The sequence below is a fragment of the Dasypus novemcinctus genome, chromosome 3 (genome assembly GCF_030445035.2).
Source record: "Dasypus novemcinctus isolate mDasNov1 chromosome 3, mDasNov1.1.hap2, whole genome shotgun sequence".
Classification (NCBI taxonomy): domain Eukaryota; kingdom Metazoa; phylum Chordata; class Mammalia; order Cingulata; family Dasypodidae; genus Dasypus; species Dasypus novemcinctus.
In genome coordinates this window covers 14,379,643-14,402,345 of record NC_080675.1, presented here as the reverse complement: position 1 = coordinate 14,402,345, position 22,703 = coordinate 14,379,643, and the positions used below count along the sequence as shown (strand labels likewise).

At 56.8% G+C, this 22,703-nt stretch overlaps 1 protein-coding gene across 2 annotated transcripts in view; it reads right to left on the bottom strand.

Moving 5' to 3' along the window:
• The window catches only part of ITPK1 (inositol-tetrakisphosphate 1-kinase), a 176,737-nt gene that overhangs the window by 67,813 nt on the left and 86,221 nt on the right, over positions 1-22,703 (bottom strand). For both annotated transcript variants that reach the window (XM_058292392.2, XM_058292397.1), the window contains exon 3: positions 10,347-10,472. In XM_058292392.2, the coding sequence (XP_058148375.1) occupies positions 10,347-10,472 (126 nt within the window). The remainder of the gene's footprint in view (positions 1-10,346; positions 10,473-22,703) is intronic.

The following is a 22,703-nucleotide window of genomic DNA, read 5'->3' as shown; positions in this document are numbered from 1 at the left end:
CCAGCTAAGGCCCAGCAAGAGGGTTGGGGAGTAATGGGGACAGCTTTGGGTTTTAGAGCCGCCAGTCTAGAATTTCCAAGGCCAAGGGATGGCACTTGGAACTGAAAAGGCCTTGGCAGCACGTCGGACGCAGTGCTGGCCTGAGGGGCAGTGGGCACTGGACTTCACTCTCAAGGAAGGATTTCTGCGCTGCCCCGGTCGTTTGCACGAGGGTTACGACACGGGAGAGCTGTCGGAGGGTTATGAAGTGATCTGCCCCAAGACCTAGTTGCTCTTCTGGCTGTTACTTAAACCCGTGGACCAAGGCTAGACTGGGTGGCAGAATTGGCCCAGTGGTTAGGGCGTCAGTCTACCACATGGGAGGTCCGCGGTTCAAACCCCAGGCCTCCTTGACCCGTGTGGAGCTGGCCCATGTGCAGTGCTGATGTAAGCAAGGAGTGCCCTGCCACGCAGGGGTGTCCCCCGCATAGGGGAGCCCCACGTGCAAGGAGTGCGCCCCGTAAAGAGAGTCGCCCAGGGCGAAAGAAAGTGCAGCCTACCCAGGAATGGCGCCGCACACACGGAGAGCTGACACAAGATGACGCAACAAAAAGAAACACAGATTCCCGTGCCACTGACAACAGAAGCGGACAAAGAAGATGCAGCAAACAGACACAGAGAACAGACAACCGGGGTGGGGGGGAGGGGAGAGAAAGAAAGAAAGAAATCTTAAAAAAAAAAAAAAAAGGCTAGGCTGGGCCTGCTCCTCCAGAAAAGGGGCAGTGGGTCCTGTGCACCGCCCGGAGCAAGGTGGCCAGGTTCAGGGCCCAGCCGCATGAGCCTGGGGGAGACACCGCCCTGCCCTGGGCCTCGAGGGCGCCAGCCACAAAACCAAGAGGTGGGAGGGGCCTCTCAAAATTCCCACCTGTGCCAGACTCAACGGGAAGAGGGGGTCCGCAACTCCACTCAACAAAACTGTGCAGCCATTAAAGAGAACAGGCGGCCTGCAGGCATGGATGGGAAGCTGTTTCCAAGACGGATCACACAGAACTACCGGCTTGTGTGGGGAAGCCAGCGTCCTGCAAAGGGCCTGAGGCCACTGGAGCCAAGAGGGGAACTGGGTGGCAGGTCACAGGGGGAGGGAGACAGCTGTCAGATTGTTTACACGCATCTAAACTATTACAAAAATAAACAAACTGGGACTCCTGAGAGGCAAGCAGAGGTGACAAAGGGAAAGCCACATCTCTGGAATCAACGAGAATCACAGTCAAGGCATGGACTGGACAAGGGATGGGAGGAACCCTAGGAAAGGCTGAGGCAGCTCCTTGGAGGACCTGCACCCTCGCCCCCCGGTGAACGGAAGGGCCTTGGAGTCAGCAGTAGAGAGACGACAAGGCAGGGCCGAGCGCCCAGGCCACGGCCTGCAGGCTGCATGGCATCTGGCTGGCACTGCCCACGGGGACAGATAAAGGGCACCCTGTGCAGCCCCAGGCAGCCAGAGACATCAGGCTCTTCTGGACGCGTGGCCACACCCCTTCCCCAGGTCCCTGCGTGACCGCACCCCCCTCCCCAGGTCCCTGCTTCCTGCCCCAGGGTGCCACACCTCGTCACCCACTGAGCAGCACAGGCTGTGGTGGAGCAACCGTGGGCTCCCGGCCGACTCTGCTCGTCACGGAGCCAGCAGCAAAGCCTGCAAAATAAAAGGCTCCCCAGCCCACACGCAACACCGAATGCTGCAGAGCTGCACGGGAACCCAACACCCGGTTATCTTGGGAGAGCAAACAGCTCTCCCTGCTCCTCCCCGGGCCCCCTGAAAACAATGCCTCCCTTCTGTGCCCAAGTTTCAGCACCAAACTTACGAGCAGGACGCTGGCAAGGAGCCCGCCAGCACCGTCCACCTGAAAGCACCATCTGCCCGGCGGCTGCCCTGGTCACATGCCGCGGCTCGGGTCTATTCCTCCGGATGACAAGGAGAGACCCAGACCACATGCAGCCCCCAGAGCTGGAAAGGAGCCCCAGCTGGGTTCCTGTCAGGAGACACTTCCTCAGCAGCCCAGGACCCCAGACGTGGAATCGCAGACTGTTTGGGGACAGGGGTCTTGGCAGCCACCTGGCCTCGCCCAGCCTACAGAAGGGGGCTGCCGGGCCCAAGGCCACACCAAGCGGGGCCTGCTGAGCGGACCCACCCAGCTCAGAAGGGGCCGGCTCAGGCTCACTCCTTCCCAGCATGGGGGTCTGTGGAGCTGCCCCTCCCCCGTGGAAAACCCCTGGGGGGCCGGTCTGCTCGTGCCCGGCCCTCCTGCCCCACCCAGCAAGCCCTCCAGCCAGAACCAGCTGGGAGCCACCCCACAAGGCCCACCTGGCTTCCTGGCCTTCACCATCTACCCACCCAGTGCTCTGGCTGAGTTTGCAAGCTCAGCTCCACACCAGAACTCCCAGTATCTGAACCCGGGTCTGTGCAGAGGCCAGCGCCAGCCGAACCCGGGCTGTTTGCGGCAGCCACTGGACGCTGGAAGCCAGTGCTCCTCGGACCAGGGGGCCCCGGGGACCTCGCTCTGCACTCAGCACCCCTGTCTCGGATAAGCGGCGACACTCCTGACCTCCCCCGTTTCCAGCTCGGGCTGGCTGCACAGGGACAGAGATGAATGCTGCTGCCAAAGACGCCCCTGCAGTGACACCTGGCGCCGTGGGTGCACACCTCACCTCCCGGGCAGGAGCCCGCCCATCACCACTCTGCTGCCAATCCCAGCCAAGCCAGGGAAAGGGGGACTCCTCCTCCACGGAGGGCTTTGGAACCAGAAAAGGGCACCTGGTCTGCTGTCCGTCTCAGGGTTGGCAGAGAGGGCCCTGCACAACGCACTTTCCCCTAACCCTGCCCTGTCCGCACAGAGCTGCTTACAACTCTGCCAAGGCTTCTGGAGCTCCGCACTGAGGCCACCAGCCTGCATGCTCCAGTTTCTGCCTCCCGCTCATTTTGGACATTCCACCCTGGCCACTGCACCCCGCAGTTCAGGCTACCCCTGCCCCTGCAGCCTGCTCCCCGAGCTCCCCAGCATGGCCTCTGTCCTGTCCTTTTAGGCCCCAGCTCAAGGTCAACTCCTCAAGGAGGCTGCACAACCAGGGGATAAGAGCCTTCCTGTTAACCTACCGCAGGCCTTGATTTTTCTTCCTAGAACTTATCATAATTAGGGACTGTGCTATTTTTTTTTTTTTTGTCTGTCTACTGATATTTTTGTTTGCCTCCTCCCTGGCCCCCCAACACACACACACACACACACACACACACACACACACACACACACACACACGATATGAGGGGAGGGGTCACTTCCCCCCCCATCTTCCTCACTGTGGCTCTACAGTGTCTTTGTGACTCCTGGCACACAGGAAGCACTCAATTAAGATCTGTTGAATAAATGATGAATGAGCCTGCAGTCACTGAAGAGGCTGACAGTTATGGGTGGGGGGCCTAGAAGCCCAGGGGTGTGGGAGAACTGAGGCGGGGGGTGGGGCTGCACCCCTCCCCAACCAGGGTGGGATGACTGTCCCCGGCTCTCAGCCTGTCTAGAAACGAGGACCCCCCGACCACCTTCACACCAGGGCTGGTGGGAAGTCACACTGGGCCCCCTGGGGGCCACAGCCCACTTGGACTGAGAAGAAGGCAGCCATGATATCTGCCCCCAAAACAGAGCAGAGAAGGTAAAGGGGTGCCCTCGGTGCTCCAGGTGTTCCCAACACCAAGGCCCCTCAAGACTGGGCACTGGGGCAGGAAAGGGATCCTGACCTCTACAACACCTGGCGAGGCTGCGGTGCCCACCCTGACCACCGGGACCGGCCCCACCACCTGCCGAAGCTCTCAGAGCTGCCGGGAAGGACTCTTACACATAGGGGTTCTCAGGCGGGAGAACGTCCCCAGGGGACACTCAGCAATGACTGGAGGCAGTTTGGGTTGTCACAACTGGCGGAGGTGCAGGAAGTGGGGGTGCTGCTGGCATTAGATAGGTGGAGGCCAGGGTGCTGCTGACCATCCTACAATGCACAGGTAGGTCACCCAGGACAAAGGATTGACAGGCTCGAAATGACAACAGTCCTGAGGTTGAGAAACCCAGAAGTAGTGTGTATGAGAGTGCGTGCTACAATTCTGTAGGAGTAAATGATTATCCACCAACGTTCCTGAAGCTCAACACGCCCCAAACCCTGTGCTGCAGCCACTGGCCGTGCACACCTCTGCTCCAGCGGCCACCCAGGCCTGCACAAAGTCCAGCTGTGTCCTGGGGCGGGTCAGGGGCCTCAAGTCACAGGGTCAACCTGGGGCCGGACTTGCCCTTCCCCCAGGAAAGCCCTGCAGCAGACAGCTAACGGCTCTGCATGGCACCAATCTCCTGGAGCAGCAAGGGCAGCTCACGGCTCTGCCCGCATGGCTCGGCCTTGGCCCACCACAGACAGGCTGTGCAAGCTGCCTCCACCGTGGGGGTGTGGCCTCGTGGCCCCGGGCAGTGGTCACTCTGAGGCCGACTTCACTGCACCCGGGGGCAGGGTCTGCTCTTGGGGCCAGGCTGCCCCCACGTGCCCGGCCCTGCCGCCTCTCGTGCCTGAGACCGAGTTTCACTGTCGATGGCAATCCCAGGACAAAGACCTTGTCCTCAGGCGACCCTGCATGGCTGACCCTCGAGCCTCCGGGAAAGCCGCCAGCAGCCCCAGTGAAGCCTCGTGAAAAGCGCTCGAGCCATAATCCTGGCCATGCCACTTTCTCACTGGCGACCCTGGACAAATGGTTTCGTTTCCTTGGGCCTCAGCTCTCTCACCATGGACTCCGGGGTAAGAGGGAGCTAAGAGATATGAAGGGTCCAGCACAGACTGGGGAGGGGGGGACATGCTCGGCCATGGCTGGTGACGGCCAAGCCCCTCGCTGGGGGTCCCCGTTCCTGCTGACTCTGCCAGCCAGGGGCCCACACACCTCTCACATGCTGCGCCACCACCGCGCAGAGCTCATTTCGATTTCAGGCTGTGGCTTAACTTGTAAGAGGATTGGGGGGCCCAGAACAACAAAAACATTTGTTTCGCCGCTTCCTGGCCTGGCCGACCGCACGGAGCACAGAGCCTGCACCGCCGGGCGCCAGCCTCTGAGGTTGGTGTGGTTTCAGTCAGCACAGCTGTGACGTCACAGCGGAGGTCCCGAGGGGTGGGGGGCAAAACCGAGCAGGGGTCTGGGAAGTGACGCCCCGCTGCCCACACCTACGGCTTCTCCACGCCTTTTCCTTCCCATGCCGTGAGCGCTCTGGGCAGCAGGCAGGCAGCTGAGGCCCAGGCTGGTGGGGTGGGGGCAGCCGATACAGCCCCCCCACCAGGCCTCTGACCCCCACCCGGCCCTGCCTCTTGGCTAACGGCAGCACAAGTCCCATCTGGGGACGTTTCCACAGTCAGTGTGTTGTTGGCTCCAGTGATGACTGAGAAGGCACCCAGATAAGGCTGGGGGCGGGTTACCATTGTCCCGAGAACAATAACAGTGAGCTGCTGGGAGGGAGAGTTCGCCAAGGGCCGAAGGCTTCACCCACCCTGCGTGCTAACAGTGACGGTGGCCAAGGTGTGTGAACACACACGGACACGCAGCGCTTACTGCCAGGCACTGGTCTCAGGGCATCACAGGGAGTAATTCATTCCCCCTCACTCCAACCTAGGAGCAGACACGCCTATTTTAAGGAGAAAAGGGAGCTGTGGGGGTGCTGGGTAATCGCTCCCCATCTTCCTTGCCTGAAGGGATAGCCTACTTCTCCAGCCCCTCACAGTCCATCCTGAGTGTGAGGCTCGGTGTGGCCGATAAAATTTCAGAGTCTATGGCATGGGTCACTGTGGAGCAGAAACTAAGAGGCAGGCCCAGCTTCACTGCATGCCCTTCCCTCTGCCATGACATCCTGCACAGCAGGGCAGCAGCCACGGCCCTCCACAGATATGTGGCTGAGACCAGGAATAATCCAGGGCCCAGTTAAGCCGCTGAGTTGTGGGAACAGCTCGTTACTGCGGCGTCACCTGGCCCATCCTGACCGACTAAAGGTGGAAGGGCCGTGGAAGCCATCTGGTCCAATGTCCAAAAGAGGAGAGGCTGGTGCCTGTAGCTATATAGACCGTGAGGCAGGTCCTTGTCCCCTGTCCCCTGGCTGGGCCCCAGCACAGGTCCACCACTCTGCCCAGGATAACTGGGCCTTGGCTCCCAGTATCAGGCGCTGCTCTGATGTACATCAACCCACCTTGAGGCCAGGGGAGGTAAAGAGCCTTGCCAGAGGGCAACCGGCAGGAAGCGTGGAGAGAACTGTGGACCCCGCAGCATGGCTGCAGTTTCAGGGTCCTTGACCACCGTGCTGCGGAGGCTCTAGCCGCCCAGCAGACAGGAGGCCAATCTGGGAGCTCACAATATTTCTCCATAATTATCAGGGGGTGTGAGGGCTGCTGAAGACTGACCGACTGCTGTGTTTCAGGCCAGAGTGCTGGAGCGTGTGCTCTCTTCCTGCATCCACGAGGGCAAGGAAACCGGTACCCCCCAACCCTGTCCAGACCCATTTACGACGGAGACCCAAGAGGTGAATGGAACGGGCTCCGCTAGGTCTCTGCACGCTGGACCAGGCCCACACTGAAGGGTGGACACTCAGGACCCCAGAGGCAGCTGGGTGAGGGCAGGGGTCCTGGCGAGCCTCCAGCATCAGAAGGAGGCTCCCTCTTCGTCTCCCACACCCAGGCCCCTCTGCTCCAGTGACCAGCTGCCCTCACCCGTGCCTGGTGCATCCTGCACTGCCAATCTCCCCCCTTCTCAGCAGGGCCTCCTTCGTTCCGGTCACATATGATCTTACCACTCCTCACTGCCTGTAGGATGAAGTCCCAGCTCCCCAGCCTGGCACGAGAGAGCCCTGGGGGAGCTGGTCCGGTCCCTCTCTCCACCATTACTGTCACCTTGAGGCATCCCCACACCCCCACTAGGAGCCCTACTGCCTACACGAGTCTCCTGGCTTCTCCCCTTGCTCCCCGACCCCAGCTGCCCACCAGAGCTGCTGACCCCCTCCCCTGACCCTCCTGGCACCCACACGAGGCTCAGCCTGCACAGGCCAACCCCTTCCCCCTGCTCCTTCACTTCCTCCAATCCAGGCACCATGTGTGGCAATGGGGACACCAGGTGAGCTGGAAGCAGATACCACCTGTGCCCCTGTGCAGCCTGCCCTCAAGTGAGAGACCATAGCAAGGGATGAGGAAACAGAAAATGATGTGAAGGAAAAGCACTGAGTGACAAGGGCCTGGAAGGGAGATGTGCCCCGAGTGGGATAATCAGGGAAGACATCCCCGAGGAAGGGACGCCCGAGCAGAGAGCTGAAGGCGGACTGGGAGGCAGGGAGGGAATTCCAGGCCAGGGAGCAGCTGTGCAAAGGCCCCAGCAGGGGCAAGAGCCCAGAGCAGAGCAGCTGTGGTCGGAGAGCCAGGGTGGCAAGAAGGGACGGCGGGACAGGGCGAGGCTGAGGGGACAGACGGTGGGATCCTGAGGGCCCCCAGGCCACGTTAAGGCCTCTGCTCTTCACTGTGACCACAGGGCGATGGCACAGAAGGAATGCTGGGACAGATCTGTATGTGTTCTAACCCAGCACTCGGGGACAATGAGGGCAGGGACTGCTCCCAGCCTCATTCCCAGCGCCAGGATGGTGCTCAGTTACCAGGGTGCAGGGGAAGCTGTCCTGCTGAATGTGCTCAGATAACTGGGGGTCCAAGGACCATCTAGGGGACAAGTCACATCCTTCCAGCTAATCAAGCCTGGGGAAGGGAATCAGTTTAGACCCCAAGCTCCTTCTTCTAAGCCCCTTTTGGGGAAACCCCAGAACAACCTGCCATGACAGTTCCACATGCCCCAAGGAAGACCATCGCGGTCACCCTTTAGGGTCATCCTGGGGCTGGACGGGGCAGCGGAGGAAGAGGGCTGTGCCCCAGCCACACTGGACAGAGGCTGCGGCTGCCACAGTGAGAAAGGGCTCCCAGTGCTCCCCCGAGGAAGCCATTGGCGGGGCCTGCAAGGCACTGGGCAGGGCCCCCCACCGCCCACCGCAGGGCCAGCAGGCCCCCTGCCCAGGTCTACTCGCTGATAAGCAAATGGGCACCGGGCTGCTGGCTCCGTGTGAGCCCAGGAGCAGAAAAACAGCTGAATCATCCAGATGGTTCTTAAGCCAAGCCACCTCGAGGCCAATCAAGGGGGGTGGTTTCTATGACAACCAGCTTTAACAATCTGCAACAGGCCCCCACCTCCCACTGCCTCCAACCTGTCCACAGGGCAAAAGGCACCTCTCAGCTCTGAGAACTCCTCTGGGGCCTGAGGTTTATTGGAAGAAAGCTGGGGAGAGACTGCCACAGGTGGGCAGCATGTTCTCCAGTTGTCAGGAATATCACAGAAACCCGTCTTCTCAACCCCCATGCCCCCTTCAAGCAGAGCCCCTTCTGGAGCACAACAGGGAAAAGGCTCAGTCAAGTCAGGCCTGGGCTCCGCTCCTCACCACCCCCCCCAAACCAACGTCCCTCAGACCTCTCATCCCTGCTCCCCAGCCCCAGCCCCAGCCCCCTCGTTAACTCCTCAGGCCTACAGCCTGCAACAGAACGGGGCGGGATCAAGGCCCACGGCGTCGGCTGCCTCCCCCGTGTGGCGCTGTCCTCAACTCGTGCCTCTCCCAGGTCGCAGCAGCACGAGCCGACCAGGCCATGGCGGGGGCAGCGCACCTGGGGGTCAGGGGTGGGGAGTGGGGGGAAGGCCCACAGCCACGCTCACCCCAGGGCCTTTGGAAAGCATAGTCAGTCCCCCTCCTCCCCCAAGGATTGCCCTCTTCACTGGGAAGGAAACTTCCTGCTTACCAGATATCCGGCGTCAGGCTGAAGCTCGGGATCCCTGCGGGAACGGGCAGGGAGCAGCAGGCCACCCAGGAGTGGAAGCTGGCCTGGTGCTGCCCTTTGCAAGCTGGGTCCCAGCACATCCTTCTAAGCCTCAGTTTCCCCAGGTAGACAAGCAGGCTGGTGAGTCCTACCCTGAGGTTGTAGGGATGACACGAGGCCTGCGGGGTGAGCGTAGCAGGGGCAGGACAGACTGTCCATTCAACAGGGAAGAGGGTTCACCTGCCAGGTACACTCTCTGATCCCAGAGCCTGGGAGAGCACCTGGAGCACGGCAGGAGCTGAGCAAACATCACACCCACCCCTACCTGAGCCCTGGATGGGTGGGCCGGGGTTAGGCACATACATGCATGGTGTCATCTCCTCCCCACGACCGAACGAGGTTTTACTTTCAGTACCACCATTTTACAAAGAAGAATCATGACGAGATCACGGGGTTCCCACGGCCTTTCCCATGGCTCCCAGCCCTGTGAAAACTGCCCAGCAAGCAGCAGGGACTGTGCCTGCTAGCCACGCAGGGGGAGGCTGCAACGGGACACAGGAAACTACGGCAGGGAGTTCTCCAAGGAACTGGGAGGGAGCCACAGGCAAGAGGATGCTGTCAACCCTGAACACATTTGGTAAAGAAAAGTGCCCTCAGCCTGGTGGCTGCTCTGCAGACAAGGTCACGAGCAAGAGGCCCCTTTGTCCTCTTGAAGCAAAACAGGATGCCAAGCCTCCGATTATCACACCACCAAAAAGCGTTAGCTCAAGCATCCCCTTCCCCCCAGGGGGGCCCTCTAGAACATCCACTCTTTCAGCTGCATTTCTCCTTTGTTCTCTCGTGACCCCTGAATTGCTTTCTGGAAGAATGAATCACGTTCTTGTCCACAACAGAGAAAGCCTGGGCCGCAGGCAGCGGCTGCAGAAGCAGCCCCATGCGAGTAACCCAAGGCGGAGAGTGAACCACCCATGGGGTCAGGACCTGGGAGGCGGGCCGGGAAGGAGGGCGGAAGGCGGAAGGCGGGAGAGCCAAGGGGATTCCATCAGCCCAGGAAGACGTCTCAAGCCGTGCTCACAGGCAAGCAAGCAGGGGTCAATGTGCCGAGCACAGAGAGGGAGCTCTCTGCCAAAGTGAGTGGCTAGGTCAGCCCAAAGGCCCTTAGGCATCCCCTTTCTCCAAGTGTGGCAAAAAAATAAAGCCCTTTGTGCCAACTAAGTGCCACCAGGAATGATGAGTGTGACTGTGAGGATGTGGAGGCCTCACCTGGACTCCACAGTCACTAACGTTGACGTGGGCAGGGGCTGGGAGGGCAGGCACCAGGCAAGCCTGGTTCCATCCCAATGGAACACCCCAGAGACTGACGCCCTGGCCAGGAAGGACCTGCCCACGAGCTTGGATCCGGGCACGGGCAGGCCCATTTCTACGGACGACACGCCAAGGCAGCTGCTGCACCTTTACAAAGGGCCTCCCCGGCTCACCTGGAACCTGTGCACCAGCTCCAGGGACTGGCTGTCCTTCTGGTCGGCTTCAAGGATGACATCGGTCAGCTTGTGGATGATGACGTCCAGGGGGCCCTGTTCCTCGATCGGCTGGCTCAGGTTGAGCTGTGAGGGGGACACAGAAAGAAAGGACAACTTCAGCACCTGAGCGTACCACTCTCACCCGGTCCCAACCCCCGCACCACTCAAGAGAGGAGGCACCAAGAGGGCTGGCGCTCCTGGGAAACAGCAGAGCAAATCCTCTAAGGCCCTGTACCTCACCTCTCCCACCAGTGCCTCAAGGGCAGGCACCAGCTCTGTACTTCTCCCCAAACCCCAGGCTCCCCTGGATGGAATCTAGGTGGGGTGAAGTCTCGAAGGTCAGGCACGTGTCACCTATGAAAGCCCTTCAGAGAGAACATAAAAGCAGCCCATCTGCCCAGCAACCCAGATGCTTCAAGTAAGGAAACTGGGGCTTGGAGAGGTCAGGTAACACAACCAGAGACACACAGCACAATCTGAACTTGGATCTGGCTAACTCCAAAGTCAATCCTCTTTCCAGGAAACTATGAAGTCTCCAAAAAGCTGGGATCTCCATGCATCTAGGGGACGAGCAGCTTGCACTTCAGGCTGAAGTCGGGCTCATCGGGATGCACTGAAGGGTGCAGGCTGCCTGGACTCTGTCAAGCACTGCAGGCCCCATTCCACGGGGGATGTGTTTACTGTCAAGAGCATGTGGTCAGGAAGATCAGGCCCCAAGGGAGCCAGGGCTGCCGGCTGACAATCAGCACCGGCTGACCCTGGACAGTTGCACCTGCCGCCAGGTGCAGCAGCCTGCCACCATCCTCACCCGCCAGGAGCCTACCACCGAGCATACATCCACCTGCACACCGAGCAGTGCCGGCCAGCACCTGGTTGACTCCTGCGTGGCCTCAGCAGAGGCCAAAGACGACCATGAGCCCCCCCTCCCCCCACACTCAGAGTTGTGAGTCAAGAAGTCTCATTGACGGCTTCAAAGACCCACTCCAGCAGGCACTGGGCTACAGGCTTACGTCCATTTGACTCATTTTATCTTCCAATCACCCTAGGAGCCGAGAACTTACGAATGCCTTAAGTGGAGGACAAAGACTTGAATCACCAATCCACGAACTGGCTAGGAAGTGGTGGAGCGGGAACGCAGCCAGGGTCTGACACTGTGCTTGTTACCAGGTTCGTGACCCCCTGCCCCCTCCTTCACTCCAGGGCCCCCCTGTGCCCTGGGTGCTGCCTGCAGAGCCACATGCTCCCGGCTCGCTTTCCCTCTGGCTGAGTCTGGAGGCGCCAGCCGGAAACCAGAGAGAAGGGGCGAGAGGCCAGGGTGGGTGTCCCCCCAGGGCTCTGGCCAACCCCTTGTCCCCCTTGCGAGAACACTGAGGGTCAATCACAACCTCTAGTTGATTCCCGTGACCGGTTTACTCCTCGTGACAACCCCTGATTTAAACCCATTTTCCGCTGAACCTCGGAAATGTGCCCACTCCTCCCCTGCCTGCCGGGTGGCTGATGTCCTCAGCGCCTCTTTTACATTACCTGATACCAGAAACACTGGGGAATTCCCCTATTTAAATAAAAAAAATTAAGTCCCACGGGCTAACCAACCAGGAAATACTAAAGACATTCCGGGTGGGTACAAAGGAGAACAGAGCCACACAGCAGGCTGGGGTTCAGAGGGAGGAGGTGCATGGGTGAGGAGGGGAGGGCCGGGCACCTGCCCATCCTCACAGCCAGCCCAGGAGCTGGGTGACCCCGCCTCCCGGTCAAGCCACCAGCGCCGCCGGGAGGAAATGTGGGTGGCCACAGTTAGAAAGCCAGAGGGGGCGGCGCCTGTGGGCTCAGCCGCTGCCAAGCCACCCATGTCGGGGCCAGTGCACATGCCCAGCCTACCGTGCCCCAGGCCTCAGTTTCCCCTTCCATAAGAGGAGGATACAAGGGCCTCTCCATATCTCTTTGCAGACTCTGTATTACATCCCCATCCTATCGCCCTTCCAAGAAAAGAGCAGAATATGAAAGAAGGCGAGGAAGGCAGCAGGGAGTCTAACTCCAGCAAAGAAGAGCAGGCTCTCAGACCCACGTTTCCTGTGGTCCGTGGCTCCATTGTGACGGGACCATAAACTAGAGGCCCAAGTCTTCAGACCAAGGCAGCTACCAACGGAGAACTGGGTGACTCAGGCCAGGCTGGCAACGTGCACCCTGGCCCGTCGGAGCTGCCGTCCCCACCGCCACGCACACCTCCAGAGAACGTTCCAGTTCTCCTGTGCAGCACAGGGCAGGGCAGAAATCAGCCTGGGAGGGGGCCCTGAGGTCCCCACGGGTTTGGGGAGGAGGTGGGCAGAGGCGCTGCCCTGGCTCTCCCCTGCCCGGCACGGCCCGGAGCCTGAAGACCTGACAACGGGGGCTGTTTGGAAAACAAGCTCCCCGCGTTCCAGGCCGCTCCTCGGAAGGTAAACAATTGTGCGTTGGAAGCCAGCCACCTCCCGCTGTGTACTTTCCAAGCATTTTCATGCCAGTAAAACCCTTTCAGGAGAAGAGCAGCTGGGAACGCATCTCCCCAGTGGCTGGCTCCCACAGCGGCTCTAAGAGGCTCTCCCAGCACGCATGTCCCCGCAGGGGGCCGGGTGGGGCTCCAGTCTCTCGCCACTGGCTGGAAGGGAGCTGAGCGGCCCCTGCCCACCGCCAAGGCTGGGACGACTCACAGCTGAGGGGCAGCCGGAGAAAGGGCCGGGGGCCTGAGAACTGGGGGTGCCACGGGGGGGGCAGCACAGGGGCGACAGTACAGAATGGGGGACAGCAGAAGGGGGCAGGGCAGGAAGGGACAGCATGGGGGGACAGCACAGAATGGGAAGCAGCAAAGGGGGGCAGCGCAGGTGGGGACAGCACAGGGGAAACAGCGCAGAATGGGAGACAGCAGAGGGGGCAGGGCAGGGGGACAGTGAGGACAGCAGGGGGCAGCACGGGGGGACAGCTCAGAATGGGGGACAGCAGAGGGGGAGAGCGAAGGGGGGCAGCACAGGTGGTGACAGCAGAGGGGGGACAGTGCAGATGGGAGACAAGAGGGGGACAGCAAAGGGGGGCAGCACGGGGAGATAGCACAGGGGGGACAGCGCAGAATGGGGGGCAGCAGAGGGATAAAGAGCAGGGGGGAACAGCGAAAGGGGCAGCACGGGGGGACAGCGCAGAATGGGGGGCAGCAGAGGGATAAAGAGCAGGGGGAACAGCGAAAGGGGACAGCACGGGGGGATAGCGCAGAATGGGGGGCAGCAGAGGGGGACAGTGAAGGGGGGCACCACAGGGGGAGTCAGTGCAGGGGGACAGTGCCGAGGGGGAAAGTACAGGGGGACAGTGCAGATGGGGGACAGCAAGGGGGGGCTTCGTGAGGGGGGAGAGTGCTGAGGGGGAGACAGAGCCGCGGAGAGGACAGCACTGGCGGGCCACGCCGGGGTGGGGGCACATGGAGGCACTGTCCCTCACATGGTGTGGATCCAGGAAGCAGGGACCCCGCCCCAGGCTTGCTCTTTTGTTTTTCTGCCCACACTGCTCCAAGGAGAGGGCCTTGCAGGGGACTCGTTCTCTTCCGCAGCAGGGCTCTGACCTGTCCCTCGGGCACGCAGCGCGGCGACTCCCACTGAGAGCAGCACATCTCCCAGTCACGCCACCCTGTGCCGGCGGCTCCCATTCTGGGCTGTGCGGCACTCAGAGTTCAGAATTCAGAGAAAACAGGGGGCCACCGTTTTCCTCAGGGACTAGGGCAGCCTGGGGGGGGAGGTCTGCAAATCCACTGCCCAAAAGACACCTCCGACTCCCAAACCCATTAACCCAATCATGCCCAGCCCAGTCGTCGAGGCAAGCGGGTGCTGACGTCGCCCCCTCCCGCCATGCAGACGAAGGTGGCCTGGCTGGCTCATGCCAGCTCAGCAGCGTCCAGGCCGGGGCCAGGCGCCTGGCCGCCCCGAGCCCGAAGCCAGGCTGCGGTGAACTGCCCCACGCCTCCCGCGGCTGCCGTGGGACCGTCACAGACGCTGGGAGCCGACACACCCCACAGCCTCCTGATCACTTCCCGCTTCTACTTGCTCAGTCCTCCGTTCGACAAGTGTCTTCCGGGAGCCTATCATGCCCTAGGCACAGCTGGGGACCAGCGGGGACAGCCCATCCCTGGCCGCTCCCAGAACTCAGGTCGGCCCGAGGCAGCACCCGCAAGTGGGTGCACGTCCTAGGCGGGAGACAGCGTGGCTCTGCCTGGAGTGTCCTCTGTCCACAGAGTGGGCTCTAACTCCAAGTCCCAGCTCAGAAGTTCAGTCCTTTTCCAGACTTCTCAGCTCACACCCCAGCTGAGAAGCACGGATGTTCCCTCACCCTCACTACATCCCAGAACCCTTGCACGTCTCCAGGACTATGCTGCGGTGCTCAGTTATAAAGCCATTTCTCTGTCTCAACAGGACCGTGGGACACCCAAATCCAAGGACAGAAGGCTGGCATGCCCTGGCCCTAGGTACATGCTCAGTTATTACCTGCAAATCGCAGCTGACACCTTCAAGATCAGGCAGGCCGGGGGGCAGGGAGACCCCCCGGAGCATGGCAACTCTCAGACTGAGGGGCAGAACGGGCATCTGGAAGGAGGAGGCGCCCAGGCCAAGCCATGAAGGAGGGAGAGGGCAGATGTGGGCCTCCAGAGAGGAGCGGGGGATGGAAGGGGCAATCCAGTAGAGGGGCAGCCGCCGGGGGGCCACACCTGGCCAGCTACTCCCCCTGGGTTTGTAAGCGCAAACACCACGGATGTCCCTGACATCCTCTGCAGAAAGAGCTTCTCCTATAGCACTAGCCCCCAACTGGCACCTTGGGATGGGTGTCCGTGACCCAGTCATTCAACCAACGGCTTCCCCTGGCCTCTGGGGCGGGCACGAGGGGGCTCCTTTGCAGCTCGGTAGCCACGGACAGTCCCAGCAAATGCAGAGTTTTGCAGGGCACTGTTAGGGGTCCTTCCCTGAGAGCTCTTTCATGGCCCGTCTGCAGGCAGCAAGTGCAGGACCCTGTGGAAGACTCCCCAGCCTAGGGGATGAGGCACTGCGTAGACCAGAACTGTGCTGCAATGCCAACAGCTAACGGATCTGTTGTGTTACGTTGCTAAGATTTGGGGGTTGCACGCTGTAGCAGCTAGCCAACCCTGTCTAGTGCAACCCAAAAAGGAGAGAGCATGTATCGGAAGGGGGCTGGAGAAGAGGCCACTGAGGCAGGGGTGGGCCAGAGGAAATGAAAGCAGAGGCTTCCAGCTCCAGCTCTAAGGCCCTAGAGCCCCCTGCGCAGTACTTCCGCTCTCCCTTCTCTCCCAAACCTCCTCACATGCTGCCGAGACATGATCAGTAACAGGCTAGGTTGGAAAGAAACATAAAACCAACAAAGGGGGCTCATCAAGGAGGCTGGGAACTCGGAGAAACTGGCTCCCACCTCTGTGCTGGGGGCTGCACGGCTCTTCTGGTCCTTGGAGTCTTTTGCTACAAAATGCCGAGCGGTGCGTGATCACGGGGGCCCAGGGCCACTCAGAACATCTATACTCTCTGAAAGGCCCACACAGGCTGCAACCAGCTTCTCAGCTCAGAAAACCACAAGTGCAGCCAGACCCATGCACCTCTCAGAACCTGTTCCCTCATCTTTAGAGCGAGAAGCCCTGTTATTCTAGCATTAGAGCAGGCAGCTTTGCACACTCACTCGGTACCAGGATTTGTTCTGAGCCCTCCACACTCATTACTCCTCATTCAATCCCCCTAGCAGGTGCCCAGGAGTGAAACACAGAGAGGTTCCAATAACCGGCTGGAAGCGTCATGGCTTCTGCCCCTCTTAAGACTGCCAGCCAGGGACTTCAGAGCACTCAACTCGAGAAAGGTCAGCTAAGCTTCTTGCCCTGTTCTCACTATACACGTTACTACTGACCAGTGGCGCTTCCTTGCCACTCTGGCAATAAGAGCTCAGACTAGTCTAAGACATGCCAGAATTTGAATTCTGCAAAGCCTAAAAACTAACAAAGTTCTCACTTTGGGCCACATACTGTGCTCACAAGAGGACACATGAGATACAGACACAAGCACATGCGCGATGTGAAGACAGAGTCACAGAGAGGTTAAGTAGCTTGCCCAAAGTTACACACTTACAGCTGCACAGGCTCTCACCTGCAAAGCCAGACAATGAACTTCTAATCCAAAAGGCTTCCTGAATGCCTGGGACTGTCCTGTATTAGTCAGCCAGAGGAGTCAAATCGGTTGGTTTTTATAGAGGGTATTTATTTGGGATAGGAGCTTACAGTTACCAGGCCATAAAGCATAAGTTACTTCCCTCACCAAAGTCTATTTCCAGGTGTTGGGTAAAGATGGCTGCCGACGTCTGCGAGGGTTCAGGCTTCCTGGGTGCCTCTCTTCCTGGGCCTTTCCTCTTTCCAGGCTCAGCTCCTCTGTTTGTTCCACAAGGTCAGCCGTAGACTATCAGGCTCTCTCCCTCGCGGGACTTGATTCTCCCTGGGCTCAGCTGCTCTGCTCCTGTGTGTGTGTACTTTTCAGACTCCAGCTCAAAAACTCTAACCTGCCTTCTCCACCGTGTGGTTTCTCTGTGAGTCTCCACCCACCAAGGGAGAGGGGACGAAACATCTACTGATATGGTCCAATCAAAGCCTTAGTCAAGTTAAAGTAAAACCTCTGAATCTAATACTCTCCAATACACCCAGAGGAAAAGACCAGTGTACGAACATAATCCAGTATTTCTTTTTGGAATTCATCAATAATATCAAACTGCTACACCTTCCATCCCCTTCTCCCCAAGGAGCAGTCTGTTTTCAGCTTGGACTTCAGATGGAAGTCACTAGATAAAAAGTTTTGTCTCAACCAAGGGCAAGACAAAGTGGCCTGGATAAAGGGCATGTGGGCTTAGGTCTGATTTATTCCTCTGCAGTCTGAGGATCTGGGAAAGAAACACCATTTCCGAGGTTTAGATGCCCAGCCAGGCAGAAGCAGCTCTCTCTCGAGGTCTGGGTGCCTCATGGGCAGACTTCAAAGGGAGCTGGGACAACGCTAACAGTGATCTCGATTGTAAATAATGGACCAACAGTTAATAACGCAATTATAAAAATATCCTTTCATGAACTGTAACAAATGTACTAATGCAAGGTGCTACTAATAGGGTGGCTGATGGGAACTCTGTGTTTTAAGCGTGGTTTTTCTGTAAACGTACAATTCCTCTAATTTAAAAAAAAAAATAAAGGAGCTGGCCACTGATTCGGCACCAGTGACATTTTTCAGTGGGTTGGGTTCCAAAAGATGGATCAGGGAGAAGAGACCAGAGAGTTTTTTCCTGGCAAAACCAACTCCCACTCCCAGCGGAGCCACAGGTGCCCCTCAGAGAGGTCAGGAGCTGGCGGTCACCTGGGACTGGCCACCAAGCCGTCAAAAGCCAAGGCAGACCGGGGAGCGTAGCTGCTGTAATATTCCCTAACCCAATTACCCAATTTCTCAATAATGGTTTCCAATTCTGGAGGTAATGGGAAGCAAGAGCCACCTGCTTAAGAGGCAGAAGAGCACACAGATAATCAATCATTCTCCCCTAAAACATGAGGGGTCAAGACTAAATGGTCTGATGATAAGGGCACCTTATAGCTCCAGAGTTCTGGGGATCTGCGAGCAGACTTTATTTCAAAGAGCCAGCAAAGTTCTGCCCATTCAGCACACGCAGCTCCTTTAAGGCCAGGACTGATCATGAATCCTCAAGACCTAAGAAAACCCTGGCCTGTGCCCAGTGCTTGAGAGCCAGGTTCAAGAGTAGATTAAAAGGATAAACATGCCCAGGCCCTTTGACCCAGCAAAGACCCACTCCTGGGATGCTGGCCTAAGGAAATAATCAAAGGGCAAAAACCACGCCTGGCCCAGGGAGATTCACTGAAGCCTTATCTACAAGAGGAAAGACAAGGAACTCCACTGCCCAGGTACAGGGGACAGGCTCAGTAAACAAGTGGCACACCCCAGATGGGGGTGTTAGCACAGAGATGACAAGTAGGAGGACTTAGTGGAAACAAGGGTGTATGCTTCTATTAAAACCATGTGAAACAACGTGAGCTGTGGACAAAGCTAAAAGGGAAATACAAAATACAAAAGCGGGGGTATTATAGGTACATGTATATATCTATAACTAAAGTAGAACAATTACAGGTTCATATCAGTAAGAACACAGCAGCCCCTGGCCTGGACACATGGTGGGGTTGTACTTCCTGATTGCATTGGAGCTGGATCCTGTGACTGGCTCTGGCCAATGAGCTAAGAGAGAAAAGTGAGCATGAAACTTCCTGTCCACGGCATTTAATTACAGGGTGAAGGCCTTCTGAGTGCTTGCTTCTCCCTCTGGCACAGGTCCAGCAAGACGGTGGCTCGGTCAGCTAGGACCCGAGTGACTCCAATGAGCTGAGCCCCCCACTGGCCCACCATGCATATTCAGCACGAGTGAGAAATAACTCAGTTTCGGGTTTTTTTGGTTTTTTTAAAGATTTATTTTATTTATTTCTCTCCCCTTCCCCCCCACTGTCTGCTCTCTGTGTCCATTCGCTGTGTGTTCCTCCGTGTCCGCTTGCATTATCCAGCGGCACTGGGAATCTGCGTCTCTTTTTGTTGCGTCATATTGCTGCATCAGCTCTCCATGTGTGTGGCGCCACTCCTGGGCGGGCTGAGCTTTTTTCACGCGGGGCGGCTCTCCTTGCAGAGCACACACCTTGCGTGTGGGGCTCCCCTATGCGACGGCACCCCTGCATGGCATGGCACTCCTTGCATGCAGCAGCACTGCACGTGGGCCAGATCACCACACAGGTCAGGAGGCCCTGGGGATCGAACCCTGGACCATCCATATGGTAGATGGACGCTCTTATCAGTTGAGCCACAGTCGCTTCCCATAACTCACTACTGAAGCTGCTGAGACTTGGGGGTTGTCTGTCAATGCAGCACGACTTCACCTATCCTCACTGATAAAATAAGTGGCTTTCCCTCCCCTCCCAAGTTTTCTTTTTTACAGTCAGAGTCGGGGCCAGGGGGAAGTAAACCCTCCCTCTGTGCACAGCTCGGTCTGGCCCTCCCCGACAGGGAACACAAATCACAGGCTAGCCAGGAAAAGAAAGAGAAGGAGCATAACAAGGGCTGGCAGAGCTGGACCCCAAGGAGGAGAGTCAAGGCCACAAAGCAAAGTCCTACGTCACCCTGTGAGAATGACTTTGTGGGGGGAGAGGAGGGTCCCCCTTCCTAATGTCCTAACCTCCTAATGTCCCTGGGCCTGGAGGAGAAAGCCCACAGCGTCCCCCTGTCCGCAGCACCCCTTCCACCGGCCAGTAGATTCTCTTCTCCCTGAGGTCCCTTTCCCAGGCAGAAGGGTGCAGAGGAGGGAGGTGCAGGAGGCAGGGGCTGAGTCTCCAGCTGTGGGACCCTGGGGAGGGCACCCCCTCCCCTCCCCAGACAGGTTTCCTCACCTGCAGAGTGAGAGCAGGCAGCCACCTCCTACGGTCATCATGGAGGGACATGCCCGATGCCCTTTGGGAATGGGCTGCGCGGCTGTGAGCCATTATGGCTTCTCCACCCCACTGCCAATTTAGGCCTCTGCCTTGTCCAGTACTGTCGACTCAATCCTGATCGTGGCCACCTCCAGGCCTCACAAGGCGCACCAGGCACTGAGCAAGCAACGCACTCGATTGCCTCTCACCCTCGGAATATCCCCAGGAGGCACGGCGAGTTGTTGCCATCTTACAGGTGAGGCTAGGAAGGTTCCGGGAAGCAAAATAACCTGCCTGAGGCTGTATAACCTGTAAGCAGGGAAGGCAGAACTCACACCCAGGTCCCTATGGCTCCGACAGAGGGTGGGCTGGGGTGGTGAGGGTGATAGGGGTGGGGGTGATAGTTATTAATAGATAGAGTTTCTGTTTGAGGTAATAGAAAAGCTTTGATAATGAAGAGTGGTAATTACACTGTAAGTGTAATTAATGTCACTGACATATACTTAAAAATGGTTACAATGGGAAATTTTGTGTTTTAAATGGGATGTCACCACAATTTTTTAAAAAAAACAATACACACTTAAGAAATGCTAGCAGGTGTGCCTGAAGCTTTTAAGCAAAATCCGTCTCCTGGGAACTACATGTGGCAGGAAGCACGGGTATTACAGAAGGGCCCCTGAGCATGTCTGGGTCCAGAAGGGCCTGGATTCTGGGTCTTTACGCCCTGCTGGGTGCCAACAGAGCATGCCAGTCAGCTCATGGGAGCACTTCGAGCTGGGGGACCCAGTACGATTGGCCAGCAAAACAGTGATGGAACAACAGCTTCGGGATCCAAGGACACGTTACATAACCTGTTTGATATCTCCCAAGTTGGTGCCTGTCTTTTCCATTTGCTTGTGGTGGTTTTGCAGGCAGGAAATGTTTATATTCCTGTAACTCGAATTCATCAGTCTTTTCCCTTTTGGATTCCTCATTCCCAAAATTATTCTTAAAATAATCCCATAGTTTCTTCAGATGTTTTGTTTTGTTTTTTAATAAAGATGCTTCTGTCTTTTTTTTTTTAAGATTTATTATTTCTGTCCCCTTTCCCACCCCCCCACCCCCAGTTGTCTGCTCTCTGTATCCATTCGCTGTGTGTTTTTCTGTGTCCGCTTGTATTCTTGTCAACGGCACCCAGAATCTGTGTCTCCTTTTGTTGTATCATCTTGCTGTGTCAGCTCTCTGTGTGTGCAGGACCACTCCTGGGCAGGCTGCACTGTTTTCACGCTGGGCAGCATTCCTTACAGGGCACACTTCTTGCACGTGGGGCTCCCCTACGCGGGGGACACCCATGTGGCACAGCACTCCTTGCGCGCATCAGCACTGCGTGTGGGCCAGCTCATCACACGGGTCAGGAGGCCCTGGGTTTGAACCCTCTTTAGGTGTTTTTATGCTTTCATTTTTTAGAATTAATTCTTTCATCCATCTGGAATTTATTTTGGAGGTACAGAGCTATGTATATATATATATATTTTAAGATGGATACCAAATTGTTCCAATACCACTTATTATTAATTTTATTTTAAAATTTCCCTCAATTATAAGCACTCTATATCCACCAAGCAACAATGCCCTCTTCTCCCCTTCCTGCATTCCCTAGTAACCTCGAATCTACTTTCGGTCTCTACTAATTTGAATATCCATCTTTTACCCATTGTTTTCAGATGCCACTACACTACTTTCATACATTAACTCCCAAATTTATTTTGGTGTCTTTTTGGACCCTCAAATAATTTGTATAATCATTGTTTGCACTACTACAGCTTTATGATATGTCTTAATATCTAGAATAGCTAGTTCTTCTCATTACTCTTTTTTCAGAATTTTCCTATTTTTTTTCCCTACACACGCTTTAGAATTGAATTGGGGACTGGGAATGAGTTACAATTACAGACTAATTTCTGGAAAATTCATGATTTTTTTATGTTGAATCTTCCTAACCAAGAACATGGCATACTATGTTTGCAACTCAAATAGCAAGTGGCTAATGTCATTCATATATAAAAAGATCCTAAAAATTGTTAAGAAAAAGACAATACAACAGAAAAAAATGAACAAAAGATATATTCAGACTTAAGTACGGAAAAGTAAATGACAATAGCTCCAAACGTAAAAATATTAGAAAATGCTCCATCTCACTCATAAGCTAAATGCAAACGGCAACTACATTAAGATGCCACTTTTGTGCACCAGATTGGCTAAAGGCAATGTGAACAAGGGGTGGGGACATGGATGTGTCTGGTGGGAGTATAAATTTGAACATCTCAATACAAGAAGCAGGTTGGTAATATCCATTATGATTTGAAATGCACATACCCTCTAGTCCATCAGCTCCATTTCTAGGGGTTTATCCCATAGGAGAATTAACACACACGTAAAATTATATACACATGTGACTAGTCACTGACACAAAACAGCCAAAAAATGAAGCATGAAAGTCCATCAAGAGGGACTGAGTAGATGGTTTCTGGTAACCCAGACGGTGGACTACTTCACAGCCACAGAAGAATGGAGAAGTATCTACTGTGCTGGAGCGGGAAGATGCCCAAGGAGGTGCGGGTCAGTGAGGAGCACGTGCGACAGTATGTATGGGGAGAGAAGAGACTTAAGTAGATAGACCTTGATTGCATATGCACAGAGCACATTAGGGTGGTCAGAGAAACTGGTCCCAGCGCCAGCCTCCAGGGGAGTTGGGGGATGGGGTAAAAGGGAAATGCGTCCCTGTGTACTCCTTTGAATTCTGAACCAGTGGGGGGTATCATTTATTTATCATTTGAGTTATG